This window comes from Branchiostoma belcheri, unplaced genomic scaffold (genome assembly GCF_001625305.1).
Source record: "Branchiostoma belcheri isolate BF01 breed outbred unplaced genomic scaffold, Haploidv18h27 scaffold107, whole genome shotgun sequence".
NCBI lineage: Eukaryota > Metazoa > Chordata > Leptocardii > Amphioxiformes > Branchiostomatidae > Branchiostoma > Branchiostoma belcheri.
In genome coordinates this window covers 22,064-44,570 of record NW_017802458.1, presented here as the reverse complement: position 1 = coordinate 44,570, position 22,507 = coordinate 22,064, and the positions used below count along the sequence as shown (strand labels likewise).

Sequence of the window (22,507 nt, the reverse complement as noted above, 5' to 3'; positions counted from 1 at the left end):
GCCATGCCGGAAGGTGGATGGCAGATAACTATGAAGAGAGGAGACAAGAAAAGGCTCTGATTTAATGTTTTGTCTTTTAGGCCACAGTAAGTAATTTTTATGGATGACATCAGCGCGCGCATTAATTTTCGCCTGATTTTGGAAGAAAAAAAGGCAAGAAATTTTGTTGCCCTCAGACAGTGGTCAACATGCCGAAAATGGGCAAAGATGTCTGTTGCCATGCCGGAACGTGGATGGCAGATAAATATGAAGAGAGGACAAGACAAGGCTTTAATTTAATGTCTTGTCTTTTTCTTTGGTCCAGTGAAGTATTCATTGATTTATTCCTCACTGAATGAAAACCACTTGTACAAGGCCACAGCAAGTAATTTTTATGGATGACATCAGCGCGCGCATTAATTTTCAGCTGATTTTGGAGGAAAAAAAGGCAAGAAATTTTGTTGCCTTCTGACAGTGGTTAACATGCCGAAAATGGGCAAAGATGTCTGTCCATTTGTACAGTGATTAAAAACTTATTTTTTAAGGTTGTTTCGGTGAGAAATGTATGTTGTAATAGTTGGCAGTAAACATAAACAATATATGTGTCATTTCTTGTTTATGAGCAAGGTTTATGATGTCAAAATTTGAAAATGTAGGAATCTTGTTTTGTTTTTTTTGCGCCCGCCTTGTTTTTATTCGCCCGCTCGCATTAGATTTTTAGTCTGCGGAGGATGTCATCCATAAAATTTACTTGTTGTGGCCTTAACTGTTGATTTCTGTGAACATATATGCACACTTAAAAGAACCTACGTGCATTCGTCAGAGCCCCATACATCTAGGGAACTAAACAGGCACCCCGCCTGGTTTAATTTTCTTTATAACAAGGTAACCAGGCTACCTTACTCCTTACGGTGTCAGCTTGAGTTCCACGACCTAAAATTAGGTCGTCATTTACGTCATAGTTAACATCTGCTGATGTTTTTCTCCATCTAAGACCCTTTTTCCACTAGGATAAAATTGCCGAATTGATTCGATTTGATCCGGCTCCGATCCGGATCGAAGCAGGATCGAAGCCGGAATGAAACAAATCAATTCGGCTCGACCCCTCCGGATAGAATTATTCTGTCTGTATGTCGACACCATAACTCGAGAAGTCTTAGATTAATTGCTTGATACCGGTTGTGTGACGAGACACAAAAAAGTAGTTAGATTATGGGTCCCCTAGCGACTTTGCATTGTACTGCAGCGGAACCTCCGCTTTTTATACCCCTGGACATAATTATTGGGTGGTAGATAACTCTTATGCTGGGGAAGAGCTATCTACCACCGAAGAATCGCGTATTCCATCATGTGCTTGGCATAGTGGCCATATTCACACGTTGCTTCTTCAAGCATGTCTTGGCAAGCCAGCATTGCTACAAGTCAGCAAGCTGACCAATTATTTGAGTCATTAATAGTGCACATGCACCCATGTCACCCAACCAGCTATTCCCATTTCGGCCTCCGGCCAGCTTTTTTAGCATGTCTTGGCAAGCTAGCATTGCTACAATTCAAGTCAGCAAGCTGACCAATTATTTGAGTCTTTAATAGTGCACACCCATGATACCCAACCAGCTATTCCCATTTCGGCCTCCGGCCAGCTTTTTTAAAAAGCTGTCTTGTTTAATCCAATTTCATGGTCGGCATCACGGTGATTTTATCACAAAATACCTTGCATTTCGCCACAAACTACCGGACATTCGGCTCAAACTACCTTGTATTCACTACAAACTACCATCTGGTCAATCGCGATAAGCCTAGTAATTGTTTTCAGTGAGTACAAATATAGAATGCATTACTTTTCTACTACACGTACAGTCAAAAAGAAAGAAACAGTGGAAGACAATGGAACATCATTTTCAAACAATTCCAAGAGAAAATACATTTTCCTTTTACAATCAAGGAATACCAAAAGGAACAATAGCTTTGTGTATACGAATAGAAGGTTTATATACTAGTAATGTCCAAATTTGAAAATGTATTAATCTTTTTTTGGGCCCGCCTTGTTTTTTTTCGCCTGTGGTGGATGTCATCCATAAAATTTACTTTCTGTGGTCTAATGTACACCACATATGTAAGAGGTACTAGAGCTAGCGCATGTGTGTGTGACAAGTAGAGCAGATTTGATGCGTATAACCAAGGTAACGACTTCATCATCACCCTAGCTTCCAGTGTGATTTCAGGACAGCAAAACTGGAAATATTCTGAATAAGGCAATCTTTGTGATGTTGACACATACTTGCTTCACATTAGCACTTTTGAGTCAGCATTTCATTTAAAACCCCATAAACAAGCCCCAAGATGAGTCCTTTATTTTCTGGGTGGTACCCTAAAATCAGCCCAGGGCCCTTCCAGTAACCATTTTCTGTCAGAATTTTGGGTATGTTTGCTCCATGAGAGTCAATATACACTGGGACAGTGTGGTTTCAACTCAGTATGTAGTTAAATGACTAGAATATTGGCTCTGCAAAATCGGGTTTCCAAGTCGTAAACACTGCCCTGGATGCCTTTGAGGCGTCGGTACCTTGGGTAACCAGTAACCGGTCGTTCGCTACCTTCTTAAAAGCCTCAGAATTATCTACTGATGTTGTGTCGCACTTACCTGATCCTATTCTGCCCCTAGGTTGGAACGAAAGCAATCCAATTAATTACTGTACAGCTGTACATGTGATCTAACTAGGCTAACGTCTAGGGTCTAGGGGTAGGGTTACTTATAACCAAAAGGTCGAGGCTGAGTTACAAGGTAGTGCGTTCGTGCATGCTTACTTTTACCTTTGCTAAGATTATATATTCGAGAATACTGTCAAAACTACAGTCAAGAATACAGTGAGAACACTATCAACAATACAGTGAGAACACTATCAAGGATACAATTAGAACACTGTCAAGGATACGGTGAGAACACTATCAAGAATACAGTGGAAACACTATCAAGAATACAGTGAGAACACTGTCAAGAATACAGTGAGAACACTATCAAGAATAAAACAAACCCTAATACATTCGCACACTGCTTTCCTACAATGTAGATCTTGGTCGATCGAATAACTTAAAAGGGACAGATTTCAAGAAAAGCGCAAACATACCTATTGGCGTGGACCAAAAAATCAGAACAGGAAACAGGGAGACCAGGAACCAATTCATTTTCATTCGAGGGGAAAATACTGCGATGGTCTTAAGAAAAATGCAATGCCCTTATAACCGAGGCTTCGCATAACGCCACAGCAAGTAATTTTTATGGATACCATCAGCGCGCGCATTAATTTTCACCTGATTTTGAAAAAAAAAGCAAGAAATTTTGTTCCCCTCTGACAGTAGTCAATATGCCGAAAATGGGTAACCGGTAAAATGGCATGTCTTGCCATGCCGGAAGGTGAATGGTAGATAAATATGAAGAGAGGAGACAAGGCAAGGCTCTGATTTAATGTTTTCTCTTTTACTTTTGTGCAGTGATGTACAAAGTATTTAAATCCTTTTATATGCTCCCACTGAATCAAAACCCCTTGTAGACTGGCTAAAAACTTCAATTCTTCATTCATTGACAAATGGATGTTAACAGTTGGTAGTAAAGTTAGTACAATATAGGTATCATTTCTTGTTTAACAAGGTTTATAATGTCAACATTTGAAAATGTATGAATAGCTTTTTTTTGGCCCGCCTTGTTTTTTTTTCCTATCGCATTAGATTTGGAGTCTGTGGAGGATGTCATCCATAAAATTAACTTTCTGTGGTCTAATGTACACCACATATGTAAGAGTTACTAGAGCTAGCGCATATGTGTGTGACAAGTAACGTTACAGCAGATTTGATGCATATAACCAAGGTAACGACTGCATCATCACCCTAGCTTCCAGTGTGATTTCAGGACAGCAACACTGGAAATATTCTGAATAAGGCAATCTTTGTGATGTTGACACATACTGCTTCACATGAGCACATTTGAGTCAGCAGTTCATTTAAAACTGCAGAAACAAGCCCCAAGATGAGTCCTTTATTTTCTGGGTGGTACCCTAAAAATCAGCCCAGGGCCCTTCCGGTAACCATTTTCCGTCAGGATTTTGAGTATTTTTGCTCCATGAGGGTCAATACACATTGAGACAGTGTGGTTTCAACTCAGTATGTAGTTAAATGACTAGAATATTGGCTCTGAAAAATCGGGTTTCCAAGCCGTAAACACTGCCCTGGATGCCTTTGAGGCGTCGGTACCTTGGGTAACCAGTAACCGGTCGTTCGCTACCTTCTTAAAAGCCTCAGAATTATCTACTGATGTTGTGTCGCACTTACCTGATCCTATTCTGCCCCTAGGTTGGAACGAAAGCAATCCAATTAATTACTGTACAGCTGTACATGTGATCTAACTAGGCTAACGTCAAGGGTCTAGGGGTAGGGTTACTTATAACCAAAAGGTCGAGGCTGAGTTAAATGTAGTGCGTTCGTGCATGTATACTTTTACCCTAGCTAAGGTTATATATTCGAGAACACTGTAAGAAATACAGTCAAGAATACAGTGAAAACTACATCAAGAATACAATGTGAGCACTATTGAGAAGACAGTGAAAACACTCAAGTATACATTTACAGTCAAGCACTATCAAGAATACAGCGAGAACACTATCAAGAATACACTGCAAACACTGTCAACAATACAGTGAGAACACTATCAAGAAAGAGTGAGAACACTATCAAGAATACAGTGAGAACACTATCAAGAATACAGCGAGAACACTATCAAGAATACAGTGAGAACACTATCAAGAATACAGTGAGAACACTATCAAGAATACAGTGAGAACACTATCAAGAATACAGTGAGAACACTATCAACAAAACTGCAGTGAGAACACTATCAAGAATACAGTGAGAATACTATAAAGAATACAGGGAAAACACTATCAAGAATACAGCGAGAACACTATCAAGAATACAATGAGAACACTATCAAGAATACAGCGAGAACACTCAAGAATACAGTGAGAACACTATCAACAATACAGTGAAAACACTATTCAAGAATACAATAAGAACACTATCAAGAATACAGTGCAAATACTATCAAGAATACAGTGAGAACACTAGCAAGAATACAGTGAGAACACTATCAAGAATACAGTGAGAACACTATCAACAAAACTGCAGTGAGAACACTATCAAGAATACAGTGAGAACACTATCAAGGATACAATTACAACACTATCAAGGATACAGTGAGAACACTATCAAGAATACAGTAAGAACACTATCAACAATACAGTGAGAACACTATCGAGAATACAGTGAGAACATATATATTCGCCAAACCATACTCTGTATCATTTGTTCAGCCTTCAAAACCACGTAGATTTCATAATGAAAGCATTCTTTTTTGGGCCATTTTTGGGGGGTTCATGGAGGATGTCATCCATGTAATCAAATCAAAATGGCCTTATAACACAACTCATGGCGGCGACTGTTGTTGTCTTCCTGTACAGATCCCGCCCGCTGGTTTTACATTAAATCTTACTTTCTCCAATTAACATCTCGTAGACACGGCGAAAACATCTTTTATAAGTGCATTTCAAACACTACCAGCTTGAATCGATGGTTTTGAAAATCAATTTGAAACTCAAACAGAGGTGAAGAACCACGCGCCACGCGCGTCGTTCAACAAGTAAGATATAACTAGACATTCGCGACATTTGCTTTCGAGCAAATGTAGCGGATGGCTTCACCACATTTTACGGCATGGCAGGGAAAGAAGGAGAAACACAAGGGAAAACAACCCTTTACATTGATTAAACTATAGTATGAAGTGACAACAGTTGGATAGCTATCCCCTACGTTATTGGTTGGGATTTTTAATTGCATAATGCACACTGTTGATTTTCAAGATAAAAAGAAGCGTTTATGCCCTGCATTCCAATGCTGGAGCAGGAAAGCTTGACATACCTACCAAAACACTTGAATGAAGTTCATACTGTCAATATGGCACGGCATCAGCCAATCAGCAAGAAGAATAGAGAAAAGCTGCATGCCTATTGGCTCTTGCTCTGCATGCAATTCTGATGACTCATGCGGTGACACACTGCTATAGTACATTTTCTATAACACAGCCAAAAAGCTCAAATAAAACCATTCTAAAAGCCTGTATCACAATAATGAAGAAAAAACACCTGGGGGTATTTGCCCACTGTACTTCCATACCAAATTTCATACCATTTAGCCCCAAAATGAAGAAACTGAATCCATTTAAAGAAATGGCAGGAGAAGGAGGAGAAGTCAACTAAAAAGTACATAAAGTCAACTCAAAAGCACATTAAGTCAACTCAATTTAAACATCAACGGAGAAACAAAGGAGAAACAAAACCAACGTATTGTAACTATCATTTTTTCATGAACAAATGTAGTGTTGACGTTTTTTCCCAGCTTGTTGAATGTATAAAGCAATTTCAAATACACCCTTACTAAACAGCCGATTAAGTTTTGTTTCATCTCTTTCCCAAGTAATATTTTGCAATTTTATACGAAATTTTTATATTTTAGACAAAGTATTATATTTTAGACGAAATATGTATATTTTAGAAAAAATATGTATATTTTAGACTGTCCGTTTGTTGTAAGGTTGTTAGTTTACAAAGACACAGTTATAACATTTGATGAGAACTCTCCTTGGTACTGAAAAAACGTTCACCAACATTTCAACACGATCTACAATGTATGATCACAGCTCTCGTATTGACTTTGTTTCGGAAATCTTTAATTGAAACAGAACTAGAGAAGTAACATTTACAAAACAAATGCACAATGTTTACCTTTGGACATGGTCTGCTCTGTTAATTCTGACTCAAACACATTCAAATACATTGTGAGAGCGGCAGGAGCAAAGCAGACCATGAAATTGCAACATTATGTAACCCAACACCAGTCACCATGGTGACAGACGTCAACAAATCATGTCATTGGTCAGGTCAGAGGTCACTGTTTGAAGGTGAAGAAGAAGAAGAGGAAGAAACTGAGCAAAAAGAATATGTTTTCCTTCGGTAAACATAAATATTTGGAATTCTGAGACTGCGATTTGCCATAGTGCCTGATAGATTGAAAGGTGGGTGGGCGGCGTCAACACCTACACAGGAAATCTTACTGATGAAACTCGGGCACAGTGCACGCCTCTACAGACCAATTTCGTTCTGACGCAAGGGAAAAAAATAATCTTCCAGCACGCCATGTATATAATGATCGACGTGGTAAAAAACAACATAAACATAGACTGATTTTCGACAAGGAAGGTACAAGGTACGTCTCTACCTGACTTTCTGTAGTAAAATACGACTATATATACTACGCAGGGCTTGAAATACTAGGTGCATGTGCACCTTAGTGCACCCAAAATTAGAGCTGTGCACCCAATTTTTTTTTCTGTTGGTGCACCAGTGCACCCAAATATTTTCGTAGGTTTACATATGTCACGGTGCATAGACCATAGTAGTATACAGCATATTCTTAAGATCTAAATGTCATAGAATAATAAAATCATTGTTATATATGTACATTGTGGTACTTTTCTTTAGAAATGAAACATAATTAGTTTTGCTAGCATTCTACCTGTTTTATCTTATATGGTGCACTAAAAAATTTGTGCACCCAATTTGTAGGTTAGGTGTACTAGTGCACCTATTCCCAAAAATGAATTTCGAGCCCTGCTTCAAGTACAACTGTAGGTTTAACAGACATTACCAATTTTGATCACACATAGCTGCGTTTAATTCATTTAGCACAATCAGCATGTACAGAACACATATAGTAGCTTGTACAAATGTAGCCAAGCAGTTTTGGTTCAATGTAAACATGGCAACATGTTCACAAACGATTTATAATGCACTCTAGACCTTTTAGCCGAGTGGTTAGAGCGTCGGAGTCTGAAGCTGGTGCTCGGGAGGTCCTGGGTTCGAACCCCGGCCCGGGACCAGGGGGTCTTTATCTGTTTCTACTCGCTCCTCCTATTTCTTACAATTCAGCCGTATAAAGGCTGCGGCTGCACGGGTACTGTTTGGCCAATAAAAACCATTTATTACATATATTATATTTTAAAAAATGAAAAGATTTTTTGGCCCCCGGCGTCTTTTCTTCTTACTGAAGCCCCTTCCATTTAGTGTAATCTCCAAACTATGATCAAAGTGTGGCATATAAACTATCAAAGCGATACCGGCTAGCCTAGCCTGGTATCCAGTCTGATCGTGATCGGGCCCGCAAGAGCTCTGGCCCGCCCGCCTCACATAGGTTTCCCGGTGTGTATTTCACGAGAGATTGATTAGCCCTCCAGTTCGTGTTGGGGGAAAACCAAATCCCCAAGCATACTGTCTCTTATTAGCGTAACACTCCTACCGGGACGGACTGTTTCACTGGGCGGGGGAAGCTATTAGATCCCCCGAAGGCACAACCTGCCTGAACACCCCAACACCCCCATCACGTAAGACTAGATACCAGGCTAGACTAGCCTGGATGCCAGACCGTTTCCGCACGGCCTGCTCGGGCCAACTCCTTGGCTCCAAGGTCAACATGCCCCCGAGGAAATTCTACGAACAGACACCCCCTTTCCCCTGAGTTAGACCCTTAGCTAACCTGGTATCCAGTCTATCGTGGTTGGGGCGAGCTTTCTTCGGGGCTGCTGAAGCTCTTCCCCGCCCGCCTGAGCTAGGTTCCCCGGTAGGTTTTCCACGGCGGGAGTTTGAATGCCCCTACCACGAATATCAACTCTCGGCGTGCCAAACTCTATTAGCAAAGGTCTCACCGCGGGCGGTCTGTTGTACTGGGCGGGGGAAAAGTATTAGAGCCCCGAAGACAGCCTGCCCCAACCACGATAGACTGGATACCAGGTTAGAGTATAGCTGATCTGAAAGAATTGGCAAGGCCTTGCCTGCTGTGGGTCACCCAGGCTAAAACCGGACACAAGGACTCATATGACCACTATTCGCCATCAACTTAATCCATGCATGCAAAGCCTTTAAGTTATCCAAGCTAGAACCAAACATAGGGACAACTACTAGTATTCCCCAATAATATAAGCCATGCAAATCCCTCCATATGCTGTGTATCCCGTCCATTTGTGACAACATATCGTCCTTGGTAACTCTAATACCTTACCCTTTCAACATATGCCTTAAAAGGAACGACTCTAGAATACAAGAGTCTACGAAACACCTGCTCAAGTGGCTGTGTCTTGCAAAAAGTCTTAGACCAGGGAGTCAACATCGCAGCTCTGCCTTCTTTCTGCGCTACATGAGAGGGGTTTGAAGGAAAACATGCATCGAATGCTGGCTTGCCTTTTCCCTGCCTTCATTTTCTGGTGGCCACTCATAGGTACGTGTTTATTACGTAAAATATGTATATTTTAGACAAAATGTGTACATCTTAGACAAACTATGTACATTTTAGGCAAAATATGTACATTTTAGATGAAATATGTATATTTTAGACCAAATATGTATATTTTAGACCAAATATGTATATTTTAGATAACTATCGGATATGTATCTTAGACAAGATATGTATATCTTAGACAAGATATATATATCTTAGACAAGATATGTATATTTTAGACGAAATATGTATATTTTAGACGAAATATGTATATTTTAGTCAAAATATGTATATTTTAGTCAAAATATGTATATTTTAGTCAAAATATGTATTTTTTAGTCAAAATATGTATATTTTAGTCAAAATATGTATATTTTAGTCAAAATATGTATATTTTAGACTGCCCGTTTGTTGTAAGGTTGTGAGTTTACGAAGACACAGTTAAAACATTGTTACTCTCCTTGGTGCTGAAAAAACGTTCACCAACATCTCAACACGATCTTACAATGTATGATCACAGATCATTCTCTCGTATTGACTTTTTTTCGGAATCTAAAATTGAAACAGAAATATTTGGAATTCTGGAACTCTGATTTTCCATAGACAATACAGTACGCACGCAGCATTGTATTCTCAATTGGGTCATAGGGCCTTATTTGTCTCAAATCAGGGACAATTCATCAAGCAACTGAACAGGTTTTCGATCAGGCATGCACTACCTTTCGTCAAATAAGAACAGTATTTGAATATCCGTAACTAATTTCATCAGGTTGGTAAACGAATGAATAGCAAAGTTCTTTGATCACAACCATTTATTTTTCACGAGCCGACGTTTCGATGACCGTCTGTCATCTTCATCAGGGCAATTCTAACTGGTTTACTGTGCACTGACTCTGACCAGTCAGAATTGCCCTGATGAAGATGACAGACGGTCATCGAAACGTCGGCTCGTGAAAAATAAATGGTTGTGATCAAAGAACTTTGCTATTCAGTATTTGAATAATCAATGACAAAACACTACAATATTCTTGATAATAAAATAGCTTTATAATAATAACATAGCATTATAACATAACGATCATAACATAACATAACATAACATAACATCATAACATAACGATGATTGGAAATGTCTCTTGTACACTGCAAAAATAAGATGTTTTGCGATTATGGAACTCTAGTTTGACATTTACTTGTAAATATATCGTATAGGATTGCTTTCAACTCTGTGCCACCCTTCGTTTGGTATTTACATGTGTGTTAACAACATAGTGCATGTCGGCACATGTTAGCACGAAGATCAGAAGCCTTGTTGCTAGTGGAAAGAAATGTGAAGAGGTAACTATGATCTAGGGGATTGACTGACACCACTGCCGTACTTATGGTCCTGTGTACCTACACCTGCGCCCTTCGTCCTCTGGGTTTCCAGAGATCAGGGGTGCCAGAGTATACGGTGCAATTTTACGGAATAATACAGTGCAATTTTACGAGTAAACAGTGCAATTTTACTAGTATACAGTGCAATTTTACGAGTAAACAGTGCAATTTTACTAGTATACAGTGCAATTTTACGAGTATACAGTGCAATTTTACTAGTATACAGTGCAATTTTACGGAATACAGTGCAATTTTACTAGTATACAGTGCAATTTTACGGAATACAGTGCAATTTTACTAGTATACAGTGCAATTTTAGGGAATACAGTGCAATTTTACCAGTATACAGTGCAATTTTACGGAATACAGTGCAATTTTACGGAATACAGGGCAATTTTACTAGTATACAATACAATTTTACGGAATATACAGTGCAATTGTACTAGTACACAGTGGAATTTTACTAGTATACAGTGCAATTTTACTAATAAAAAAATGTACTGTATACTAAGATTGCACTGTATTCCGTAAAATTGCACTGTATACTAATACGATTGTTCTGGATTCCGAAAAATTGCACTGTATTCCATAAAATTGCACTGTTTACTAATACAATTGCACTGTATTCCGTAAAATTGCACTGTATACTAATACTATTGTACAGTATTCCGTAAAATTGCACTGTATTCCATAAAATTGTACTGTATTCCGTAAAATTGCGCTGTATACTCTGTCACCCCTGGAGATTATGTATATATATCGGGTGGTTTTCATTCGTGATGTGTTTTTTTTCTCGCTTTTCGCCTCGGGGTTTTGAGGCGTATGTTGAATATACGCCATAGGTCTGTTTAATTAATTTGCCTCCACCCACGAGTACACGTGTACGTCAGACATGTCAGAAAAACGTGCCGTTAACTCACCTATTTCAATAAACATTTCAATTTAGAATCTAATTTCTCAGAACGCTACCAGTGCATCCAATTCTCTTCTAAAATTCCTTGTAGTACTTCTGAAAAACAAGAATTCCGAGATCTCATACCTCCATGAAATATAAATGTAACATGAAATATGCTCCTATCACCATATACTAGTAGTACATGTATGTAAATGTATGTGAGTAAGAATTAACAGAGCAGACCATGTCCGAAGGTAAACATTATGCATTTGCTTGCAAATGTTAGTTACTACAGTAGTTTTTTTTTAATTGTATCCGTGTTTTTGAGTGTCGAAATAAGAATATTTGGACGGCCTCTGGACACACCCGTGCGTGTGACAGTTGGTAACGTTTTATCAGTTTGAATCTCATATTTCTTGCTTTATTTTACAGTGACCGTTTCCTCGTCTGTGGGAGCCCTGCCAACGACAAAACTTCCTCATGGCGAACGATCTGACACTGAATCAACGGCTCCTATTGTGACGTCACATTCAACAAACAGCGGTGAGATACCTTCTCTACCATTTAATCATCTACCATGATTATTTTCTGTCTGGGAGATTTCTGTACTATTACGTTATTTCATTTTCATTGTATTTTTTGCTACGTATACATATTTATGTTTACCAAAGGAAAAGATATTGTTTTTGCTCTGTTTCTTCCTCTTCTTCCGTTCCAAACACTAGCTGACCTCTGACCTGGTCAATGACCTGAACTAGACTGTCTCTCACCATGGTAACTAGTGTTGGGTTACATAATGTTGCAATTTTATAGGAGGAGGGATTTAGACTCCTGTCACCATATATGTGATGTGCTTGAGTAAGAATTAACAGAGCAGACCATGTGCGAAGGTAAACATTATGCATTTGTTTTGCAAATGTTACCTTTCTAGTTCTTACATTATTTTTTTTACTTTTAGTTTACAATATTAGCCCATCTAGATGTAAGTCCACTGAGATATGGTAATTAGTCCGGAATTAAACTGGAAGTCGGGAATTAAACTGGAAGTCCGGAATTAAATTAAACTTGAAGTCCGGAATTAAATTAAACTTGAAGTCCGGAATTAAATTAAACTGGAAGTCCGGAAGTAAATTAAACTGGAAGTCCGGAAGTAAACTGGAAGTCCGGAATTAAATTAAACTGGAAGTCTGGAATTAAACTGGAAGTCCGGAATTAAACTGGAAGTCCGGAATTAAACTGGAAGTCCGGAATTAAACAGGCTGTTGTTTGTCCTGGCCACTACCACCTCCTAAGTTTGAGGTTAAACACCTCACACATGCCGACGGGATTTCATAGGTTACTCATGGTTAATGTAGTTACCTGGCAATTTTGATTGACAGGGGCAGCAGGCGGCCACTTATGATAGAACTATGCCTATGGGCTTGCTCACGGTGCCGCGCAAATCAGTCCAATTAATGGCTTATAACCTTGTAGTTTACACATGCACCTACGTGTACATGTGTTATTTATCATTGCCGCTAGTTCTGTGCAGGTTTCATGTAACAAACGCCGTTTTGACATTTTACAAAACGACAAAACGAAGCTGTATACATGTATGTATCTATGGCCGTGTTTAAGTGAAGTCACCCAAGGCGCTTTACATGTGGTTTACCCCGAAGCCGGTTTCAAGTGGCTCCATCTGAACGCTCCGAAATCACATTGAAAGCGCCTCGATCCCAAGCCACTTCTAGAGGTGGTTTCGAATCGGTTTTCCCGCATCGCGATTTGCGGCTGAACGCAATGTGATTTCAATGTAACTTCGCCTGGTCATGGATTACGGGGTGATATTTCTTTATTTATATGCAATACCAACTTTTACGTGGCAGCAACTTAAGAACAGTAATGGTCAAATAATGTGTCCGTTCTAGGGCGAGCTTCACCGCCTCTGGCGGGACCACGTCGGCATTCGGCCGAGATACGCTGGGAGGGGGGCATCAGCAAGCAGGTCGTTGACCTCTGACATTAATAACACGCCACCTTGCGTGTCATCATCAAACAGCAATAAATGTAGCTCAAGCGAATTGTGATCGGACACGGTTTCACAGGAGTGTCTGGCCCGTGGACCAGTTTTGAGGAATGTGAGTTACCCGAATATATATTGCGGTTTGGGTGACTTCACTTAAACACGGCCTATGATAGAACTATGCCTATGGGCTTGCTCACGGTGCCGCTCTAATTTGTCCAATTAATGGCTTATAACCTTGCAGCTTACACCTGCACCTACGTGTGTTATCTATCATTACAGCTATTTCTGGTCAGGTTTCATGTAACAAACACCGTTTTGACATTTTACAAAACGAAGCTGTATATGTATCTATCCATCAACGGCTCAGCAGTTTCCGTAAAGGCCTTGTTGATTTGATTATATGGATGACATCGACGCGCGCATGAATTTTTGGTAGAATGCCGAAAAAGACGAAAATGTAAAGAAATGAAAATGTGTGACAGGGGCTATAGTCTACAACATTCGTGTTCGCTCTATCCTCATGTCAACTTAAAGTGCGTGGGCGTAGTAACCTCGTGTGTAGTGCCGTCACACTTGAAAGAAAACCATTTCATTGCGTGATGCTTTCAGTATTAACCTTGGCAATGTTGACTGTTCTCTGTGTAGCATGTTAACGTTTATAAAGAAGACGGAACACCTCATATGTGGAGCTGTAGTTGTAAAGTTCCTAAAGTTAAAGAGCCTTCCCGCGTATTGACGCATTTGGCGGCGTCCATCTCCGTTTTCAATAGCCCTGGGCCACACATCAGTGTCACACTACGGTGCTAGTCCATTGGTAGTGGCGTGTGTGTTTAACTCCCATACCCTTTCCCAAATGAGTGCTACACAGAGAATGTACCATTTTTAAAGTCTTTCGAATGACTCGGCCATTGCACCATCTGTTAAGTTCCAGAGTCCATTAAAAGTCCATTCTGATTCTAAAACCATTCAGTTAAGTACTAGTAAGTACAACGAGTACCATACCAACCAAGTGCCAAGCCATTAAGAAACCTCTCTTGACTTTAAAAGGGTTTTGTGTATCGGAGAAAGCCCATAGGAAACGCGAAGTTGGATGCACTGTTCTTTGTAACTTTTACAGCTACAGGTAGGTTTCATTGCATGCGGTACTATGGATTTAGACAGAGACGCCAGCATAGAAGCGGACGCGTGAACATGTAAATATGTGTGCTTTAAAAATATCAAGATTGTTTAAAATATCTCAAGATTTATAAAGCAATCTTAAAAGAAATGTTAAAATTGCTTTTTAAACAATCTTGATATTTTTAAAGCATCTCGAGATGCTATGGAAAAACCTCAAGATGCTTTGAAAACATCTTTAGAAAAGATCTTTAGACCTTTCATTTTCATGTTAAGATTTTCTGAAAGATCTTGAGATTGTCATGAAAAATCTCAAGATTGTCTCATAAGATCCGAAGATTTCGTCTAAAATATTGAGATCTTTGGACTAAATCTTGAGATTTTTCCATTTTTAACGAAGCGTGAAGACCCCCGCTGGGTGTCATTATGATCCGCTATGTAACAGAGAAGTTTGTGACAAAATATTAGATATGTACCTCTAAGGTAAATAGAACATCAACAAGACTGGCAATGAAAACATACATTGCCATGGCGACGGTGGTTGCTGTTAAGGTTATTGTTTGCATGGCATTGCCATCATTTCATGATTTTGAGGAAGACTTGGTATCTGTTAAATCTAGATAGATACAGTGTATTCCTCCCCTGAGTGTATAGTGAACGAGCCCCGGGGTCACAGAAAGTAGGGCCATCTGGGGCAGACAGGTCTTCTCAAGGGTTCCAGGAATGTGGGCATAGATATGGGTCAGAGAAATGCCCGTGGACATTCCGCATGCCTGTGGACAAAATGCCTGTACCATTCCTAGAATTCTTGCAAACTGCACACAATACTGTACCATTAGGCTCCTCCCTGAGACCTCGCCAAAAAGGCTCGATGCTTGTAATCAAATACAGGGTTTGCATTGTAAGGTAGAGTTACGTACAGAACGTATACCTAAAAGGCTACTATATGTTTCTTAACCTTCTAACATCTTTGTTTTCTTTTCTGCAGATAACACTTCACTGGCCACATTTGCCATGAACTCTAGTAACCCCGTCAGGACCTACTCCACGCTGGTAGTAGTGGGCTTCTCTACACTAGCGGGCATCTTCAGTCTGGTGGGCACCGTGGGCAATGGACTGGTCATCCTGGCCTACTGTAGTTACCGCAAAGTAATGCTTGTGATATTGTACAATTGCTAGTCAACTATTGCTATTCAAGTTAACGTTTGTTCTTCTAACTAGTCAAGTTAACGCCTATTCTTCCCACTGCTAGTCAAGTTGACGCCTGTTCTTCTAACTGCTAGTCAAGTTAATGTTTGTTCTAATTGCTAGTCAAGTTAACGCCTGTTCTTCTAACTGCTAGTCAAGTTAACGTTTGTTCTTCTAACTGCAAGTCAAGTTGACGCCTGTTCTTCTAACTGCTAGTCAAGTTAACGCCTGTTCTTCTAACTGCTAGTCAAGTTATTGCCTGTTCTTCTAAGTGCTAGTCAAGTTAACGCATGTTCTTCTAAATGCTAGTCAAGTTAACGTTTGTTCTTCCAATTGCTATTCAAGTGGACGTTTGTTCTTCCAATTGCTATTCAAGTGGACGTTTGTTCTTCTACCTGCTAGTCAAGTTGACGCCTGTTCTTCTAACTGCTAGTCAAGTTAACGCCTGTAATTCTAACTGCTAATCAAGTTAACGTTTGCTCTTCTAACTGCTAGTTAAGTTAACGCCTGTTCTCTTGACTGGTAGTCAAGTTAACGCTTGTTCCTCTAACTGCTAGTCAAGTTAGCGCCTGTTCTTCTAACTGCTAGTCAACGCCTGTTCTTCTAACTGCTAGTCAAGTTAACACCTGTTCTTCTAACTGCTAGTCAAGTTAACGTTTGTTCTTCTAACTGCTAGTCAAGTTAGCGTTTGTTCTTCTAACTGCTAGTCAAGTTAACACCGGTTCTTCTAACTGCTAGTCAAGTTAACGTCTGTTCTTCTAACTGCTAGTCAAGTTAACGTCTGTTCTTCTAACTGCTAGTCAAGTTAACGTCTGTTCTTCTAACTGCTAGTCAAGTTAACGCCTGTTCTTCTAACGCTCACAGGTCCGGACTAGCGCAAACACCTTCATCCTGAGCATCAGCATCAGTGACATCCTGCTGACCGGTGTCCAGTACCCCACCAGGATGGCCGCCATGATCACCGGGGCCCCGCCTCTCGGAGACGCCGTGTGTCAGATCCTCGGCGCCCTGACGTTCTTCAGCGTCTACGTCTCCTTCTTCTCCGTCGTCTTGATCGCTCTGAGTCGCTACGTGCGGATCACCAAGTCCTTAGACACCTACAAGAAGCTGTTTCGACCTTCCAAGTCCTTCTTGTGGGTATCTCTATCCTGGGTTGTGAGCGGGCTGCTGGTTGCGCCCGGATTTCTAGGCTATGGTAAATTCGGCTGGAATACCCGAAACAGGCAATGTGGTCTGGTCTATCCACACCCGTACCAGCCGCACTACTTCTCCAACGTTTTTGGTGTAACTTGTTGGGTTACCCTTTGCCTTGCGGTCGCCATTTTTCTGAAAATCTACTTCGACGTGAAGAACTCTGTGATGACACTGGTCGAGGCTAACCCTAACGAATACCAGGACCAGCATGTACCAAAGAGGCTGATCAAACAAACAAAACACATGTTCATCTTCTTCTGTGCATTAGCAATTAGTGTTTCGCCACATGCACTGTTGACCAGTATAGATGTACATGCGAAGTTCATGCCGACTGCGTTAAGAATCATGGTAATCCTACTTTTTGGTCTAAACCATGTCGTGAATCCATTTCTGTACGCCTGGAAATTGACCATATTCAAGCGTGCCTTTAGTGCTCTCTTTCACTGCAAGCGCCGCCTGCCGTCTCAGCCTAGAGCTGCAGTGAACAGGCATTAGTAATCAGACGGCTATTAAAGGGACCCTCAGGTGACTCCATATGGAACACATGTTCCGTATGTGTTATACAGGAATGTGTCACTCTTTACTGTGTAAGTTTTCATGGGCTATATGATAATAGCGTTAATGGCCCGCCCTTTCTCGGTGAATATGGTGTGATAAAGCCTTGTCAGTTGCTATAACCACCTCATAAAGCCAACTCGTTCGCTGCGCTCACTCGGTGGCTTCATTCGGTGGTTATAGCAACTGACAAGGCTTTATCACACCATATACACCTCGGGCCGGGTCCTTAACCCTTATCTGTATGTCTATTGTAAATGATGCCAAAACATGTACATAAGAATCGGTCCACAATCAAATCGTAATCAATTGTTATGTTTATTAATATGTAATTGTTATGTTTATTAATATATATTTGACATGTGAATGTTCTATTTTCCTAGTAAAGTTACCGTTTATCCCTAAATTTACAATTTATTTGTTTATTCATTTATTGTGTAAATAAATTACAATGGTTACTGTTTAATTTGGTACTACATGTAGTGGTAGAGCAGTGTAAACGTATTCGAGTAAATGTTTTGTATTGAATATAACTTTATATGAGTTCAAAAGTCATTTTTTGTGTATGCATGTTAGCGTTACCGTTTAACTCAGAAAACTATAACTGTTACTGTATTTATATTTATATTATCAAATAATATATATTATTATATTATCTTAGCCCATCTGGGCAAGAACATTCAATAATAATTCATATCATTAAACTTTTCGCTATATTATTATTCAATGTACCAATAAACATCTGGAGCACTATATATAACGTTAGAGTACTCCATTTCCTGTGTCCAAACTAAGATATTATCAGCTTCGCTCATAGGGCGTTGCCAAAAACAACACACTGTTGCAGTACGACGTCGGATTATGCACTATCAATATCATCTGCTAGACGGCGCACTTTAGAGATGGTCTCGTGACTGTCATCAGCTGATTCAGCACCAGCTGACCTGAGGGGTTCCGGGTCGGACTTCGCTTCCTCAGTTTTCGCCGGTAGTGCGACGTTTTCGTCCAGACTAAGCGGTAAATAAGGTAAGTCTTTCCCTTTCTGGGTCCATCTTCTTGTCCGTGTAGAAAATTCGGTGACATAAATGAGTTTTAGCGGTCAAGAAATGGAGTTTTGGCAGGGTGCCTATTGTTGTTGTGTCCCTTGAGCTTTTTGAGGGACCGAAAGTCCAAATCAATTATAACGGTATCACTAGTGTTACATAACTTTTGATAACGTTACAATGTTATCTGTGGTGCTATTTGTATATGTGTAATCTTGAATAATTTGTGTGGTCGGTTTTCAGGCAAGAAAATGTGCCCCCCTCCCTCCCCCAAACACACACACGCACGTGAAAATATCCGGATCCCTTTGTTGCGCAATAAATGAATTATGGGCCACTAGCCAATTGTAGACGTCACCAAACTAGGATGCGCTACGGAAGTATCTTCAGTGTCACTTTGTAGGAATCCGGTTAGGTGTTTTCGTTTGTCTTTGTTGTAATAACACAAATATTTGCATCACTCCAAGCATGGAGTTAGAACTCCATGCTCCAAGGACATGTATTACTACATGTAGTATATATCTGTGGTCATTGAATTTAAGTTCAACTGTTGAAAATACTTTTATCAAGCAGCAGATAGTTTTGTATCCTCTTCTGTTATGATTGCATATCCAGCCCTATTTAGCTCCACTGGAAAGTCCATGGTCACACAGTCTATATAGCTATATATATAGTATATTATATCATTGAGCTGTAAGTATAATCTCAAATTATAGCTCCATGGTACAAAATGTATAATATAGGGACAACTATCACACTAGCCAGACCTTTGACATTTACCGGTATCCGAAGTCCTCTAAATATAGATTTGGGAAAACAATCAGTGCTTTTTTATACCATTGTAGATTTTTCCAATCAATACATATTTGATATTCATTCATTAAGGCCACACCGACTTAATTTTATGGATGACATCCTCTGCAGACCCCCAAAGTAGTGCACACTGGCGAATAAAAAAAAATTCTGGCCAGAAATAAAAATGCTACCAAACCACAGGAATACAAAGCAGGTATTGTGAATTTGCAGCAGTACTAATAGCAACGTATACCTATACGACAAGCTGGCACATACTGGCTTTTTGCGGAATTTATGAATCGGTAGTGTACATAATACTATGTACTGAGTTTTTGAGTCATGGAGCTTCGGCAGCCTGGGTGCCATCCTCAAAGTTACCACCGGCTCCATATTGTCGCTAACTACCATGGACTACCCAGGCCTAGAGACAGGCCAGAGCCTCTGAGGACGTGATCTTTTTTTTCTTCAATGCGCGTGGATGTCATCCATAAAATAAAGTCGGTGTGGCCTTATAAGCAAGAAATAACAGACCTGGAGTGAATCTAAACCCGGAATTACATGGACTTTGTTTACATGGTACAACCTGCTGTTTAGTCAGGTAGACTCTTGAGATGTGGCACAACACTTGAGGGTGACTTGAGGGTAATCATCTGACCCAGTTAGCCACTGAAGATGTAGATCATTGCAGTTGGAAACAGGATGCCTTACACTATTACAGGGTGCAATTCTTATCAATTCTGCTAGGTGGCATACCTACATTGTACAGTTGATCAATGAGCAGTCTTTTGGCAATAGCTATTGACCAACTCCAGTATTGTCAGTATTGACAGGACTGGTAACAGAACCAGAAGTGGTCGTGTGGCGCAGTTGGTAGCGCGTTCGGCTCACGTCCAAGAGGTCTCGGGTTCAAATCCTGTCACCGATCTTGTGCCCTTGGGAAAGGTACTTTATACTTTACAGGACTTTCCTCACTTCACTCAGGTGTAAATGAGTACCTAGCTCCGCTTATATAAGGACGTCCCTCTGATAGGACGTTAAATGGAGGTCCCATGTTTGGGAGAGTCACACCCCACGCAAGCTAAAGAACCCACCGCACTTATCAAAAAGAGTAGGGGACCTTCCCGGTGTGAGTGGTTCAAACCTTACAGTCCGGTCTTACGCAGCTTGTACGTGTACAAAATTGGTGTGTTACGCCTAAAGGCGGTTTACTGGTTATGCTAAACAAACAAACAAACAAACAAGAAGTGCTATTTAGCCAGTTGGATATTTCTATGATTTTTCAAAAATCACAATATGCTGTAATTCAACTCTTTCTTATACAGAGCATCTACACCTATCTGTACTTTACTTTGGATACTGCATTCATTACTAATACGCTTTTCTTTTTTTCATATTTCCAGGCTGAAAAAAAATGTCTATCATGGACTTCCAGATAGATGGGCTGGTTGCCGCACCTTTCACCCCCATGAAGGATAATGGGTATGTCCCGTTTTCTATAAATGACAATTTTGTGATACTGATGAACAGTTAAAACATCTTCATATTGCGTGCAATTTAAAAAGACTTTTAACATAAATGGCATTCAGCTGTAAATAAATACATTTACATTTTACAATGTTCATTACAACGATACCTTAAATTCTTATATTACATACAGTTATATTACATTCCAGGTAGATTTAAGACTTATTTAACTTAAGATTTATTTTCTTCCCTTTTTTTTCAGGGAACTCAACTTGTCATTGATAGAGCCATATGTTGACTATCTTGTGTCACAGGGAGTACTGAATACATTTGGTAAGTACATGTACATTGTACATGTAGATACATATACTGTTGTAATGAATGAAAGAATGAATGAGGCCTAGGAAAAAAAATGTTGTGTTTCCGGTTACCCGACCGACCCTATGAAAAGACCCCCGACCCTAGCCTTTTTTGGGCCGACCAAAAATTTCGAGCGGCTAGCGGTCGGACCGTAAAAATGTTATCGGTCCGGTCCGAAAAAACCGAAACGTCAGTGGACCGGTTTTTTGGACCGGAACAAAATTCCATACTTGTTGTTACTGATGATCACTACATACAAGGAAACCTGCCAGGAAAATGAAAATCCAGCCTTAAAATAAAAGAAATTTACCTTAGATTCCGTCTCTCTCATTTTGCAACAATATTTTCCCATGTCTTTGTTACCGATAGTTATCTAGAAATCACGCAGGACAAGTTTACAGGCCGTGTTTGGTTCGGATGGAGCCGAAAATCACTGATTTTTACACCAGTGGTCAACACTGTGACGCACGTAAATTTTCACTCGAAATGAGAAATTACCGCCCAACAAAATGGACCAATAGGTTTCCAGTGATGTATTTCTCTTTTGTTCTTGTGGTCAACTTGTTTTCTTTGCTTGAATCGCGTAAAATACCAAGGAAAATACATGGAAAGTTCAGGAATCGCCGAGCCGCGCCGATCTGCCGGTGCCATCTTGGATTTTAATGTATTAATATATTCGACATCCTGCGATGTGATTGGTTGGACAGTTAAATGTCTTAATATATTCGGTATCCTGCAATGTGATTGGTTGGACAGTTTAATGCATTAATATATTCGGTCTGAAGTTTTAGTAGCTCTGGAGAAGAGAAGAAGTGTGATAATGTATAGAAAGTATAAAATAGAATAAAATTGGATGGAATAAAATAGAATTTAAAAAAAACTAAATAAAAATAAAATGAAAATTATTTTAGTGGTTACTTATATTGTATTTAGGCCTAACAAAATAAATGTTGTGTTTCCTATTACAGTCTTTACAGAACCTTTAAAAGTGTTCAGTTCAGACTGTGTACATCTCGCTTGTCTGAATCTTTCTAGAGGTTACTATATACAAACTCTTTTGTTGAAGAATTTTACGATCTGTTTTGTACTGCCCAATTTTCTGTGTAGTACAAACAGATCGTACGTTCATTGTCCCGGCTTTGACTAAAAAAAAAAAAAGAAAAG

General features: G+C 39.8%; 2 protein-coding genes across 4 annotated transcripts in view; both read left to right on the top strand.

The window, feature by feature from the left end:
• The first annotated feature begins 1,372 nt into the window (after nt 1–1,372).
• LOC109479214 (melatonin-related receptor-like) lies at nt 1,373–17,621 on the top strand. Its single transcript, XM_019781118.1, has 3 exons — nt 1,373–1,400; nt 15,733–15,893; nt 16,797–17,621. Exons 1-3 carry the CDS (start codon nt 1,373–1,375, stop codon nt 17,619–17,621), a joined length of 1,014 nt encoding a protein of 337 aa, XP_019636677.1.
• A 928-nt stretch (nt 17,622–18,549) lies between these two features.
• LOC109479995 (N-acetylneuraminate lyase-like) overlaps nt 18,550–22,507 on the top strand; it is a 23,284-nt gene continuing 19,326 nt past the window's right edge. For 2 of the 3 annotated variants that reach the window (XM_019782095.1, XM_019782103.1), the window contains exons 1-3: nt 18,550–18,707; nt 20,920–20,998; nt 21,246–21,316. In XM_019782095.1, coding sequence (XP_019637654.1) covers nt 20,931–20,998; nt 21,246–21,316 — 139 coding nt within the window. In that variant the 5' untranslated portion in view covers nt 18,550–18,707; nt 20,920–20,930. The remainder of the gene's footprint in view (nt 18,708–20,919; nt 20,999–21,245; nt 21,317–22,507) is intronic. The other variant, XM_019782112.1, reaches the window with a different exon arrangement.